This window comes from Terrapene carolina, unplaced genomic scaffold, assembly GCF_002925995.2.
Source record: "Terrapene carolina triunguis isolate 2854851 unplaced genomic scaffold, T_m_triunguis-2.0 Scaffold58, whole genome shotgun sequence".
Lineage (NCBI taxonomy): Eukaryota > Metazoa > Chordata > Testudines > Emydidae > Terrapene > Terrapene triunguis.
In genome coordinates this window covers 7,081,766-7,096,187 of record NW_020664409.1, presented here as the reverse complement: position 1 = coordinate 7,096,187, position 14,422 = coordinate 7,081,766, and the positions used below count along the sequence as shown (strand labels likewise).

Genomic DNA, 14,422 nt, shown 5'->3' with positions numbered 1-14,422 from the left:
GGCGGCGAGCCCGGCTGTGGCCCCGCTCTCCCCGGCGGCCAGAGCGCCGCGCCGCCCCCCTCCAGGTGCCGCCCCAAGCACCAGCTTGGGTGCCTGGTGCCTGGAGCCGGCCCTGTCAGGAACAGGAGTGCCATATTCTGGTTTATGTTGCTTTCAGCGTGACATAAATTAAACCGGAATATGAGTATCCACATGGTGAATTTTACCAATACAACTACAGCAACATAATTATACCAGTCTCATTATGCCAGTAAATTTCCCTATGTAGACATGTCCTTAAAGCCTGAGCTATGGAGTCACCCTGGTGTTGTAATCTGAGGGTTTAACTATGGTTTCTGAAAAGGCAGTGAACATGGCTTGTCCTTGACTGCACTTTCAAATACACCATATTCAGCACTCGTTGCTGACACCTATTGTCATCACTGAGTAATTTTACTGTTCTGTTAAGGAGAGGGGCAGGAAAGGAGACGTCATCAGCAAAAACAGTAAGGGGAAGTGGGGCAGCCCTAGCAGGGTTAAGGGGAGGAGCCTTTACACTCCCACTCAGGGATTTTCCCTGTGTCTAGGGGACTTCAGACTCAAACTGTTTGGCTGGGACATACCCCTGCTGACGTTCTCTAGAGCTGTTTGCCTAGGGCTGGAAACAGCAGCTGCTTCACCTCTGTTCACACAGCTCCTCCTGCAAAGAACAAATCACAACTCCTCAGCAATCCAAGACAGCAGCAAGCCATGCTTTCGGCATACTACACCCAGCTTGTCATCCTGAGCAATGGTAAACGTGACACTTTCATTTTTAATTTTACTTCTCATTGATTTCTGCGGGTGTATTTTGGCCGTAATTCTTCTACAGACTGGAACATTTAGGCCTCTCTTTCTAAAGATGATTTGTGTGTACCTGTGCCTTGCAGTATGGTGTTTCATTCGTGGGACTTCTGTGGCCATTCCAGAGGTTGCAGTGACGTGTACAGAAGAAGCGCTGCTGGCCTGTGAAGCTCCTCGGGACCCACAAGTCACCTATGAGGGAGTGTCCTGGCATAAAGTAAGGAAATGTTACTGTGATTCATGCAGACTGTGCATTTTGTTTTGCTTTCCCACCGGCTTCTAACTTTCCTCATAGGAAATGCTTGGCTGTTTTATGGAGAAGAATCTTTCTGTCAGAGCAGTGGAGGTAGCATAGGCATTGCCTGCCATGACTTGAGTCACATGCCATAGGATATTTACACTCTGCTGTACACCGATGCTTGAGTTAGGTGTCCCTTGCCTGCTCTCAGACGTCACCAGCCCGCACTGTGCCAGAGTTCTGAGGATGCCCACGCTGCTATTCTAGACATTCTGCCCTTCACAAGGCTGCATCTGTAATGTTGCTCCAGCCCTGGTCTAGCCAATGTGCACTCGGTGCAGTTGCACAGATGCCCCCCATTTCAGCCCCTCCCTCCCGGAAAAAACAACCCCCCCAAACTGAGTGGTGCTGCAACTCCCAGCACCAGCTCGCAACACCACTCGTTCACATTTGGCCCAGCTGCTTCTTCCATGACGGAGGAGGGCTGGGCCAAACCTGAGGGGTGCGGGGCCACGTGAGTGCAGGGTGGATGATGGGAGTGAGCAGAGTTGGGTGACCAGGACTGGGAAGAGCCACCCTAGCCTGGGATGGGAGCAGAGCAGTGGGTGGGTGTCACTGGTGAATGTCCAGGAAGAGGTCCCAGGGGCAATGGGTGAGGGACTGGGGGCAAGTTGTTGGTGAGCTATGGGGGGAGTGGGGAGTGTTGGGGAGCTGTGGGGGTGAAGGGCTGGGATATTGGGGGCTGTGGTCAGTGACGCTGAGCAGGAGGTATTTCAGGGTGGTTGTGAGGTTAGTAGGGGCTGGTGGAGGGTTGTTGGGGTATATGTGGGATGGGAGAGGCATTCCAGGGTCTGGGAGAGATTGGGGCACTTTAAGGAATGCAGGGACCCCCATTGCCCCATTTGCTGTACTCTTTTGTAGGATGAAACGTGATGTTGTGACTTCAGAATGGTGGATTCCAAAAAAGGGGTTGACATTTTTTTCTTTAAAATCTAAATTAGCTATTGCTGTTCTTTTAAATATTTTTGTTCTGAAAGAGGGTGGAGTACAGAGTACAGAGCATGGCGCTGGGAAGATCTGAATTATTCCCCCTGCAATCTTGTAAAAAGGAGATATTAGCCTCCCTGCTTCAGTGTTTCCATCTGTAAAATAGGAGGACTACTGCTTACCAACCTACTTTCAGAAGTGCTATGAGGAATGATTAGCTAATGTACATAAAGCACTTTGAAGTGAAATTGTTACACGAAGTGAGACAACATTGTCCAGTGGCTTCTCATGCAGCTGTGTGATGTTTCTTTGGGTCCAGTTTCCTTATCACGTAAACAGGGAATACTACCAATTTCTTAGTTCTGTTAAGCACTTGGTGATGATCCTCTCATGAAAAACGTAGTGCTATATAAATTCTGTTATTATGTAAGTGCTATTATTATATTGGGTTCTCTGGTTGTAATACATGTTCTGCCTCTAATTTAGATCCCAACTACATCATAAAGAGATATCTAAGTTAGTCAGAATTGTTTAGAATTTCTCTGCTTGTCCATCAATAAATCTGAAGTCTTTCTACCTTCGGTTTTTTTCCTGAGGGGTTGGGCTGAGTGGAAGTGAGTGCTTAGAAAGGAGGGCCTTCAACTTGCTGGGTTTGGAGAGTTTCAGTGTGGAAATAGGGGCAATCTGATCCTTTTTTGCAATCTGCTTTTAAAGACTGAATAAGCAAATATTTTACATATAAATATTTACTAATCAATTAATACCCCATGTTTCCATCTCTGTGCACTGGGAAGCCTGTAAAATGGGGGAATTCCAACTATGTGGCATGCTTCCCTTGATTCCCATCCTGGAGAAACATCTCTGCAGGGCTCGGTCTGGTTTAGGTCTGTGGACCTGTAGAAAATAGACAGAGGCAGGCTAAGGGTGGAAGAGAATGGGTGGACAAACTGGCTCCCAAATCTGCACCGGAAAATCAGCAGAAGTGAAAACAGCCTGAGGCTCTATTAACTTGTGCTGCTTCCCACGCTGCGGGCAGGAACCCTCCTACCTAGGGGTGAGAATCAGGGGGTTAGTTGTGATCAGTGGAGCACCTGGAAGCACAGCTCATGCAGGAACCGTGCTTTCCAGAGCAGGAGCTGGTGGGGCCAGACAGCAGAACAGAGTTGAGAGTCATCATTGTGAGAGAAGAATTCTGAGGAAACACTGTAGGACTGATTCATTGTACCCCTCTGGTGGCACAAAGAAAGAGGATCTGGCCCTCCACACCACTTTAAGGAGAACAAACAAATGACAGCGTGCAGCTAGGCAACCACATGTAGAATTAATCAGTTATTTAAAAAACAGCTACCAAAGGATTAATCAATGAACAACACGTACAGCCCCCAAAGGGCTAATTAAAAAGTAATTCCAACAAACGGTATGAAATTTCAGACTGTAGAGTTCAAACAGTTGTTAGGCTAAATCTTTTGTACAAGGTCACTTTGAACTGTGCTGTAAATGCGAGCAATTAATCTTTGGCTTCTGCTGCTTTTTAAAAATGACGATGATGATGTGCCTCTGCAGTTTGTGTGGAATTAATGCTTAGATAACACACCTCGCAGGACATTATTGCCTTTTCTTAACAATTATTGGAGCACTTTTAGTTTTTTTCTATAATCTGCTTTAAAGAAGATATTTTAGAATATCAGGGTTTTCAAGTTTTATCTTAAAAAACCCTTATTAAAAAAGTGGTGTGTGCCAATCTAATAATAATATTCTAGTGCAAAAATCCAAATAAATATAATATGGGAGTACTAAGTATTACAACTATGTCCAATGTGCTAAAGTCTCCATCCTGCACATGAGTACACATATGTTTAACTTGGCATGCATGAATAGGCCGTTGAAGTCAATCGAGCTACTCATGTGTAAAGTTAGACATGTGTGTAAGTGTTCATAAGCTCAGGGTCTAAGTCCGTTAGCTCAAGTGCAAGGGTTTTTATTCAAAAATACTTACCAGTAGTGTGGCCTAGCAGATCAAGCACTAGGCAGAGTGCCACAAGCTCCTTGACGTTATTCCTGGCTGTGTCACAGATTTGCTGGGTGGTGTTGGGTAAGTTACTGAAACTACACTTTTCATAACTGGGACCTGCATAAGGGCGATCTGATCTTCCTGGGATGCTGAGCCACCCACAAGTACAGACAAGACCTATGGAGGTGTGGGTGCTCAGCATCTGTACAATCAGGATACTTTTATTTAAGTGCCTAAAACTTTAGGGAGCGAATGATGGAAATTGTGACTTTGATCTCTCCATGTCTCATTTATAAAACAAAAGTGTGGATAATAAAACTTTATTCACTTACCTCCTAGGGCTCTTGTTTGTATAGAAATGTGAACATGTGAAGCATTTTGTAAGGGCTAAGAGCCATTCTTTTCCTTTCAGTTAATTTTAAACAGAACATGAATATATACAAATTAAATTCTAGTGGACATTTGGCTGTTTTATTTGTGCTTTAGCTAGGAAAAACCTGATCTAAAAGGTAAGAGGGGAAAAGCTTTTATTTAGCTGGGGGGGGGGGAAATCTTAACGCTCTAGCTCTTTCTTGTAAAATGTAAAAATGAGGCAAAGTGCTTTGGATAAGTATCCAAAATACACATCTGATAACATATTTAAGTTCGTTTTTGTCTGAGGCCTGTACATAAACACAGAGGGTCAGTTTCTAACATTTATACCCAATTAGAGCTGAGCAAAAAATTTCCATCAAAATCTTGGAAAAATGCCTTTTTGACTACAAGAAACTTATTTTTTTTGCTTGAAAAACAATTTTTTCCCTGAAAAATTCTAAATGAAAAATTTCAAATTTTTTCAAATAATTTAATTGCAGTAGGAAAAACAACACACTTTCTCCTTTACCCAGTGTAAAATATTTTTTAAAATCAAGTGAAAGAAAAGATAAGAAAAAGGGATTTTTTCTTCCCAATAAAAGGAAATCTTTTAAAACACCAAGAAATTTTAAAAAGAATTTTGAGGGGGGTTAACTTTCACAAAAATTACTTAACTTTTCTAGATGAGTTCAGCACTCAGTTGTGCCATCTGGGCACGACACTGGGTTGTTGTTGTTGGGCCTGAGGAGAAGGGTACACTCTAGGGAGAGCAGTGGGGCACTTGTGCAAAGAGTACCTTACCTTCTCCACATCTGGACAATGTGTGATGGGTGGGCAGAACAATGGCCCCTCCTCATCCCAGCACCCTTTGTGTGCTGCATGCCCTCGGGACATAGGGATGGAGAAGTCCCTGTGTTTCACAAGGGTGTGAGGGATAAATCCAATCCTTTCATCTTTCCTCCCCATACACACTATGCACCATCGTAGGGCCCAGGGCACAGTGAGTTTGCCTGGGTGTAACTGAGAGCAGAATGCACTGTCACACGTAACTCTTCTCATGAAGTGAATTTACTGTCGTACTAGGGAAGGGTAATAAATTCAGAGCCCTAAATAATAGTTCTCTTCACTAAGAGCTAGATTCTGCCATGGGCAGAGTTCTCCAATGGGTTTTTAAGAACTTTGCTAGATTGGGACCAGACTACACATGAGCCAGACTACACTTGGGCCAGAATCTGTGACCAATACTCACATTGAGTAATACTTTGAAATCAGTGGGACTACTCACCATCAATAAGCTTGGAGGGGAGAGGGGGTAGACTCTGGCTCAAATTAGGTAAAGCATAGTAGCAGTAGAACAATCTTATTTTATATGCTACTCCTCCATTAATAAGCCTAAGCACTGACTGGGAAAACCCATTCCTTCCTCATTCTGTCCTTGGTCTTTGCGGCAAAAGTTCATAAGAAACCCACTTAGTGCCAACTGACTACAAAGGTGTTTTTGTGACACCAACATTATCCACGAGGTAGGCTCAGTTCAGTTCCAGCTCATTCTGCAGTGGCCACTTGACATTTGAAACTAAATTCCTCCTCCTAATTTTTTTTATATTAAGATCAATAATTTATTTAACAGCAAAAAAATTCAAGTTTGTTTATTATCCATAGTGAATTTTTAAATGAAACCATTTCCCCAAATGATCCTACACTCAGAAAAACAATACGTGAATAGTAATACACCCACCTTCATTATGACATCAGCCTTGGAGCAATACCATTTTGCATGTAATAAAAAGCTGTTTTTATGATAAAGGGAAATGATATTGTCAATTTAATGTAGCCAGGAGTCAAGGTACCATCTTGCTTAAGGAGAGTACTACTAAAGAAAGCCATTTGATGAGACTGGAGGGTGTATTTTAACTGAATAGCCATTTTCTTTCAAACATATTTGATACAATTAAGTTTAGTTGATTATTTTTGCCAAAGCGCAGGGAGTTGTGTGTAGGCCCTCTTCACTGGGTGAATTTCACTCATGGTTAATGTAAGCTAAGTTAGATGACGTTATAGTTTGTTGTCTAAAGAACAGCTAAAAAAACCATTTTCTATCTGTGATCTAGAGAACAATTCTTGTCCCATACTGCACCTTGTTTGGTTTGCTGAAAGAGAGTCTATTACAGAATATTTGCTGAAATTGAATTTAAAATTTAGAATCACAATTATTCTCCCCTGATTCTAAGAATTACATTCATCCAGTCAGAGAACAGAAACACATTATGTAACCTATATGTTCAATCAAGACTGACAAATTTTGGATATCAAATATTCACAAACACCACCTTGTAAACAAGCTACAGATCAAGAGCTATTTGTACAAATTATTCATCAAATAAATTTGAATAGTGTATACATTTGAGAATATGGCAATCTGTATGGATAGTTCACAGACAGAAAAAATACAACATTTATTTAGTAAATTATTCATTACAAATTACTTACTGTAATTTGTAGTTAATAGAGCTGGGTAAGGAACTAATTTTTTGGAGCAAAGTACCCCTTACATTGTGGTTTCTTTTCTTGCCTATTTCCAGAGAAGACAAAAGGCCTCAAATTTTGCTGTCAGTTAAACTGGTATAACTCCTGAATAATTCCATCAAAATAATGTAAGTAGTAAGGATTTACATCAGTGTAAGAGAGTAAAAATTTGCCCTACAGAATTATTTTAAAGAGGTAAGAAGTCTTGCAGCTCTTAGGCCCTGTCTACACTGGCTCCCCAGTCATGTTTATGAACAGTGTTTAAGTACAGTTCTTACTGAACAGTGCTTAAACGTGGTATAAATGGTGCCAAGCTACATGAAAAACCATTTGGAAAAAAAAATATGGATCTAGTCTAGAACATCTAAAGATGGTTTTAAGAGAGTTCAAACATAGCAGTAGGTAGAGCCTAAGAAACCCAGTACAGAAATTGGGCCCAAATCCAATGTATTGGAGAACCAATGATTTAAAAAGGATTTGCAGAAACAAAACTATAGTCAATCAAGTCTGATGTGCGCCCTGGAGAAAAGACAACCTTTCCTTTTCATGAGCCATTGATTTGTGCTGATTCAAGTTCTAATTGGGTTGATTCAGCAGTTTTTGTCTTCCATACTATTTCCCCACTTGTAAAAAAGGAAAGTGGGCACTAAATTATATTTTGTTGGAAAAAATGCACACAGCTTCATGGGTGAATCTCCATGTGTTGATTGCCTCTTACCCCAGCATTTAAAGTAGTGTGTTTTTCCTCATTGCCATCAAGGTGATGAATAACAACAAAGAGGAAGCTGCCTGGGTGGTTCTGAAACGTTGGAAGCCTGTCAGAAATGTTGCCCCCAGGCCAAAATAAATATGACAATAAAAATAAACTTAAAATTCTTTTGTTGTTTAATTTTTGAATGGGTTATTTTAAGTAGACAGGCAGAAGAACACTGCTTTCAGGTCCCTATTTCCCAGCAAAATTCTTGCTTCAGTAATTCTCAGCAGCCAGCATGCTATTGAGTCAATTTTTATGTAAATAAGTTAAACATTATATATTTCTACGGGTTCCAGCATGATTCATAATGTGCCTTTTTGTTCTGAAACCTGCTAAAGGAATTACAAGAAAAAGTGGTATAGGTAAAGCCCAACTCTCTTTCACGATCCTAAGTGCTTATCAAGAACATTCAGCACTATGTAGCTCTATCAACAGTGGTAGCTCTACAACATGGGGTTGAACTGAAACACAAATCTAGGCAAAAACCATTTTGAGGCTGATTAAAGAAGAAAGAACAGGATGGTTTGTACGTGTGTGGATTGCAGCCACTTACAGTGTCCCAAATCAACATCCACTGACTGTGTGTAGAATTAAATATACCCCATGTCATCCACCTTATGCTGTGCAGTTGTGGCATCACCTGGATAAAATTTGGCATGAATTGCACTGGATTATCATGGGAACCTGATCCGTTAAATGTTCTGTCTAGCAAAAGTTTGCTAAGTATCATGGGAGGAAGCAAAATGATGAAATAGCATTTTGGTGACTTTAATTAGGTTTGGGAAAAAGAAGTTAGTTGTAACGTGTAGACGTGTTTAAGCGACAACATGACTGCTGCCTTGACTGAATATTTTGTTGACTTTATTTTTAATGACTATGAGCTATGCAGAGAGACTATTCAAATCCTTAAATTCCTTCAGATGTTTTTTACAATTAAAGAGGATTTTACCATATATAAAAAATAAAGACTGCAAAGAGAAATTATTTAGTTAAAGCAGCTGAGGAAAAAAAGAATCGCTGATGAAATCCACTGATGAATGTGATGTCTTTTTATGCAAAAGCTCTAAAACTACCACCAGATGTCCCTGTAGCCTAAAACACGTAGCGGGGCTGGTATGCTGTACTCTCAAGTGTGAGTGACACTGTGTATTTACCTGTGTTGAAAAGGAGACCTCATGGAAATAAAGGAAGTACAAAAATAATAATTATAAAGTAGAGATGGGCCAAGACCGGAGTCATTTACGTGAATATTCCTTTCTCCCAACATTTAGAGGTTTGGATAAAACAGGACCAGGATAGTGATAAAACACTATCAGAGTTTCCATAAATGAGGGAGGAACTGTAGGTGGTGAAGCTACCTGTTTTTTTTTTTTTTAAAGTATATTATGTATGTACAGACCATACAGAGGGTATATTTACACTTCACACTAAACCTGGGTCTGTGAGACCAGGTTTGTAAACTCAATGTTTCCAAACCTGCACTTGACCATCCACATGGCATTATAAATCTGAGCTTACAGTTGCTGGACCAGGTTTCACATACTGCATTATGCAGCCCTTCTGACACGGGTTTGCGGCTTGACCTGCATCCATGCTGCAAAATAACGAGGCTTGGATGCAAGTCTCAGCAGGACGTGGTCACTGACCCACCCCGCTAGGACATGGGTCCTAGAACCCTGCTGAATGTTTGCTGACCCAAGTCAGTCTGATTTGTGTGTGGACGGAAGGGAGGTTTGGGCTCAAATCTAAGTCAGGGTCTGGGTTTACTGTGTGCAGTGTAGACATACTCAGGGTGCTTTGGTGAATGTAAACTGAAATCATCTTATTCGTCTGTCTTTCTAGAGTGATATTTCTACTATTTTGGAGTTTTATAGTCATGCTTTACACCAGACCATCTCAAAGAGCTTTAGAGCTAAAATTGAATCCCACCTCACAATCATGAATCCCCTGTGAAGTAGGGAAACATGATTATCTCCATTTTACAGATGGAAGAAATGAGACATGGAATGGCAAAGTCATTTGCCTAAGGTCATACAGGAAATTAGTGTCAGGCCAAGACTAGAACTCATGGGCCTTGTTTAGTTCTCATTTGCACCAGCTTTCAGTTAGCATAATTCCATTGACTTCAGTGGCGTTACTCCTAATTTACAACAGCATGAGAAAAGAATAAAGCATCCCATCTCCTGATTCCCAGTCCTGTGCCTTAATAACAAGACCATCCAACCTTTTCACTCACTATTTGCTATCAGGGAAATCAGAAATTGTACAACATGACATACAAGAACCTAGATAATTATCTGAAACTTATATGTAAAATTTAAAGGAAGGGAGTGCCTTCTTCCCTTCCACTGGTTCAAATGGGGGAAGGCCCCTGGGAATTATTGCATGGTGTTTTTCAGTTGATTTGCTCTTTCTTTTGTGGATAATAAGCCCTGAAGAAGGGGACTTAAAAGGACTGAGATTTGGAGCTTTATGCACTGGCCATGCCTCCTTCCTGGTCAGCACCATACCCCTATTAGGGAGCTCTTATAACTCCCTAGCACAAGGAAGGCTGGCTGCAACAGCCCTCTCCTCCTCCTCTATGGACCTCTACTAGGGTCTCTGTTAGCTTCCTGGGGGGTGAATTTATCCCACAGCCTTCTATTGTACTATAGTTCCACTGGATAGATATCCAGATTAGGTAGATTAAGAAACCATGTTGCATGTTTGTGTGTATGCACGCACACACATTCTTAACCACTGGAAATGCAGATAAAACTCATGATGGGCAGTATCACTTCATTTGCAGGCAGAAAATATAACACCATCATCCTGGAATTTTTTTCCCTTCAAATATATTGTGCATTTTATTTTTTAAACAAAGCTTGTGTTTATATAAAATATCATTCCCCTAAAATTGAGGAAAGCCAGCAGACTATGCTCACTGTAGCTTTATCAATAAAATATATTGGTGTTTTCCAGATTGTTGGAAATGGTGAAGAACTGGCAGAGATGGTACAGAAGAACCTTGAGAATGGTGTGGAATATTACTATCCAAAAGAACTTAATGGATCCTTGCAGCTCTCCAGTGATGACACATATTCCTTGAGAATCACAAACACTACTAGCCACAACAGTGGGACATATGGGTGCATCTTGTGGGCACCAGCTGGAAAACACAACCAAAGTGGCACAATCATATTAAAAGTAACAGGTATGGTAGGGTCATTTGACTTCTTCATGTTTGATATGGCAATTTAGTGATTAAAGACCATTTCAAGATATGCTTTACTTCAAGGTGAACAGAGATACCAATACATCTTTAAAACACCTCATTTATTTTATATTTCAGGTTGTACTGAACAATTAGATGAAAAATTTAAAAAATACAGAGCGGAACTTTTATTGCTGTCCTGCCTTGGGATTTTTTACTTGCTGCTCATCTTTTTTACCTGTGTAAGTAATGTTTTCTACATGTTTGCTTTTGTCTTCTCAAAATATTTCATTTACCAATAGAAGCTGATTCCCATATCTAGTTTATGGCCAAATTCTGAATTCCTTGTATGCCCAAAACTTCTATCAAAGTCACTGAGAGATTTGGGTGCACAAAGAATGGATGACAGAGTCCTCAATACATAAAGTATTTATTCACTCCATACACCCATTTGACTCACTACATACTGTCCTTCTGGAGCACCAAAGCGCTCATTTCTGCTCCCAGTTACGCCAAGTATACATTCAGAGAAAGGCCATTAACTTCAATGGATGTTCTCAGAAAACACAATGTGGCAACTGGAAATAGAATTTGTCCAAGAATGAGGTACAGACCTACAGGATATCTGCTCCATTTATTATGTTCCCAGTCTGATGGACTGCATATTGTCCAACTTGCACACTGAGAGCCTGATACTTCCTCACTGAAATCCTTGAGATTTTGGCCTCAGTTTCCTTATCTGTAAAATGGGGATGATTACTTCAGAGGGATGCTGTGAATCTTAGTATTTGCCATTATATGTCCGTAAAGCATTTTGAGATCACTGGATGTGAAGCAATATAGAAGTAGAAAGTAATATTATATACCAAAGGTAATGAAATCAGTAGTTTGCAATTGACCATGAATTACAGCTCTTTGAAAGCAAAATAGAAAACCCACTTCTTGACTGGGCTGCACACAGCACCACCACATGTAATACCACCCCAGACAAAACAAACAAACAAACAAACCTGAAAAGCACAAGAATACTATGCAGTGTAAACTTTGGTCCTTACTATCAGATGGTTATGGGGATATGGAGAGAATAGGCATGTTAGAAGCTAGCTAGAGAGGAATGGGATGAAACATTATTTATGATACTAGTGAAACCATTCCCTATGGCAGAAAAACCAGGAAGTCTATAGTTCATCACCTTGAGGTGGCAAGTCCCTCAAGTTTTAAGTGCTAATTAGATTTTTCAATAATGGTTCTATTCCCCCCCATGGGAACCTTACATGAGAGTTTTGGTGTATTTTACTAAAAACCCCAAACCCTCCACCATTCACTTTTAAAGTTTTCTTGGCTAAATTTTATTGGTATTATTGTCATGTTCGGTGACACAAATCATAAATGCTATCTGATTGGAGAATTAGCTGCAGCTAAAAGTAGCTTTTCATATATCTTCAGGGAGCAATTAAAAACTCATGTCTGCCTGTTTTTTAGATTGACAATTTCTGCCAGTAATTTGTGCCATTCAGAATAAAGTTTGACAAGCTAAATCTTGTAGAAATTTGCTAAGATGAAAGTATGAAAGCAAGTATATCACTCATTAAAAAAAGATGCTCCCATTTTGTTCAGTGTCTCTAATGTGGCTCATGCTGGTTGTAAAGAACCTCTCCTTCCACATATAACAACTGTAAATTTTATTTGCAGTTGAAGTTTTGTGATTTTAAAAAATGAACCGTATGCTGGAGGTGACCATCCTGATGAAAAATTACATGCGACACTCTACTAGTATGGGAGCCCAATCTCAGCGACACTAAATCAGCTTTCATCAATGTTTAATATTGCCTTAATCTCAGCAAAGAACTTTACTATTTAATATGTCTGTTAAGTGTTCAGGAATAATGAGGCTTATAAGAATTTAACAGCCATTGAACTCAATGGCAATTTTGAGTGTGGATCGATGGCAGGATTGGGACTTTAATAAGATTTACACTTCACAATTTGTTGAAGATATTTCAGACTTTAACGGGCATACAAGTCAGGTGAAAACAGATTTGTGATCCAACACTAGATTGTCACTTTTCAAAAAGATTACCAAACTGAGGCCCATTTTAACCAAAGCCTGTAAATTTAAAATAAGGTTCTCAGTTTCCCTGTGGTATCTAGGTCTTCTGACTATGTGATACTTCAGATGAGTGGGCAAGCAAGACAGTTGAAATGTTTCCTTTTATTGGAGAGCCACAGTCTGGTGAGAAATGAATGGAAAAGGTGTTCCAATTAATTGTGGTTAGCACTGAGCAAACTCTTAACAGTAATTTTAATGCATAATCCTTACTTTAAAAATGTATTTAAAAAAGAACAAATAAACATCAAATGATCCTTTTCTTTGCTTTTTTAGACATGCCTAAAAAAAGAGAACATGCTTCCAGGTTATCATAAACACAGAAGAGAACAGAAACACACACTTATCCTTGTCAGTGCGCAAGAAAAGAAGATTATCCAGTGTTTAGGCAGCAACAGCACTTGCAAAAATGGACCTAATTTGAGTTCTGGCCAAGCTGATGTAGTTTAAGAAACTGTGGGCTCATTAATAAACACCTCATGAAGATGGATGGTTGGGCAACATAGAGAGGAAATAAAAGCTAACATACTGCCTCTTCAGGGTATCCTGATAGCTTAGGTAATCTGTCAAATACCTGCTTGTGCTGGACAAGTCTTCAAAGAGTATCTTCATACAGTACAATAACTGTTGAATTTAAGGTGACTAACAAATACCAGTGCCGCCCTACAGCTTTGTTACAAGGCTATTATATGGTTGGCATATGCTCCACTTCAATCCATTATACCCATCTTGTTCTGAGAGAGGCTATTTCTACCATCTGAAAAGTAGGTTACAGAGAGGATTTGATGGTGTTGATTTAGAGGATTAAGTTATCGACTGAACTAATATCTCAGCTCTTTTAACAGTCACGCACTACTGCTGCTGCAGTACAATTTTTCAGAAAGCTAAGCATATATGCTTCACTCTCCTCTGGACGGTGAGCTCTTGTTTTTGACGGCATTCACTACCATGATTGAGAAGTATGGCTACATAACATCCTGGAGATTCACCAAATCCAACCAGATTTATTTTTATTGGTTAATCTCAGAGTGATTGATGGACAGAGAGATGTAAGAGAGATAGACAACATCCTGGAAATCTTTCCCTAGTATGCAGACCCTTCCATTAGTGCAAGGAGTGCAGATAAATAAGAGGCCCGTCAGTGATTTCCCAAGAGCACCTTTACTTCAGGGAACATTTATATATATTTCAGGGAACATTACACACACACACACACACAGACACACACACACACACACACACACACACAGCTACAAATTTATCATGCTTTTTAAACCTACCACATCAGTGAAGAAGCATGTGCTATTCAAAAGACTTATAAACAGATGGATTCTTCTATGATTTTATAAAACACATGAGACTGAATTTATCTCTGGTTTAAATCAGTGGAATTACACTAGGGAAAATTGGGCCTGTGACTTGTAAGATCG

The 14,422-nt window shown here is 40.2% G+C and overlaps 1 protein-coding gene across 1 annotated transcript; it reads left to right on the top strand.

The window, feature by feature from the left end:
* The first annotated feature begins 643 nt into the window (after positions 1 to 643).
* Positions 644 to 14,032, top strand: CD83 (CD83 molecule). The gene is made up of 5 exons (XM_024217298.1): positions 644 to 772; positions 909 to 1,039; positions 10,654 to 10,885; positions 11,024 to 11,127; positions 13,269 to 14,032. Exons 1-5 carry the CDS (start codon positions 730 to 732, stop codon positions 13,440 to 13,442), a joined length of 684 nt encoding a protein of 227 aa, XP_024073066.1. The 5' UTR covers positions 644 to 729; the 3' UTR covers positions 13,443 to 14,032.
* The last annotated feature ends 390 nt before the right edge of the window (positions 14,033 to 14,422 follow it).

Coding starts and splice junctions, on each gene's coding strand:
- CD83 (XM_024217298.1), top strand. CDS start 730: ATGCTTTCGGCATACTACACCCAGCTTGTCATCCTGAGCAATG. Junction 1,040..10,653: donor AGGGAGTGTCCTGGCATAAA/GTAAGGAAATGT, acceptor GGTGTTTTCCAG/ATTGTTGGAAATGGTGAAGA. Junction 11,128..13,268: donor TGCTCATCTTTTTTACCTGT/GTAAGTAATGTT, acceptor TTGCTTTTTTAG/ACATGCCTAAAAAAAGAGAA.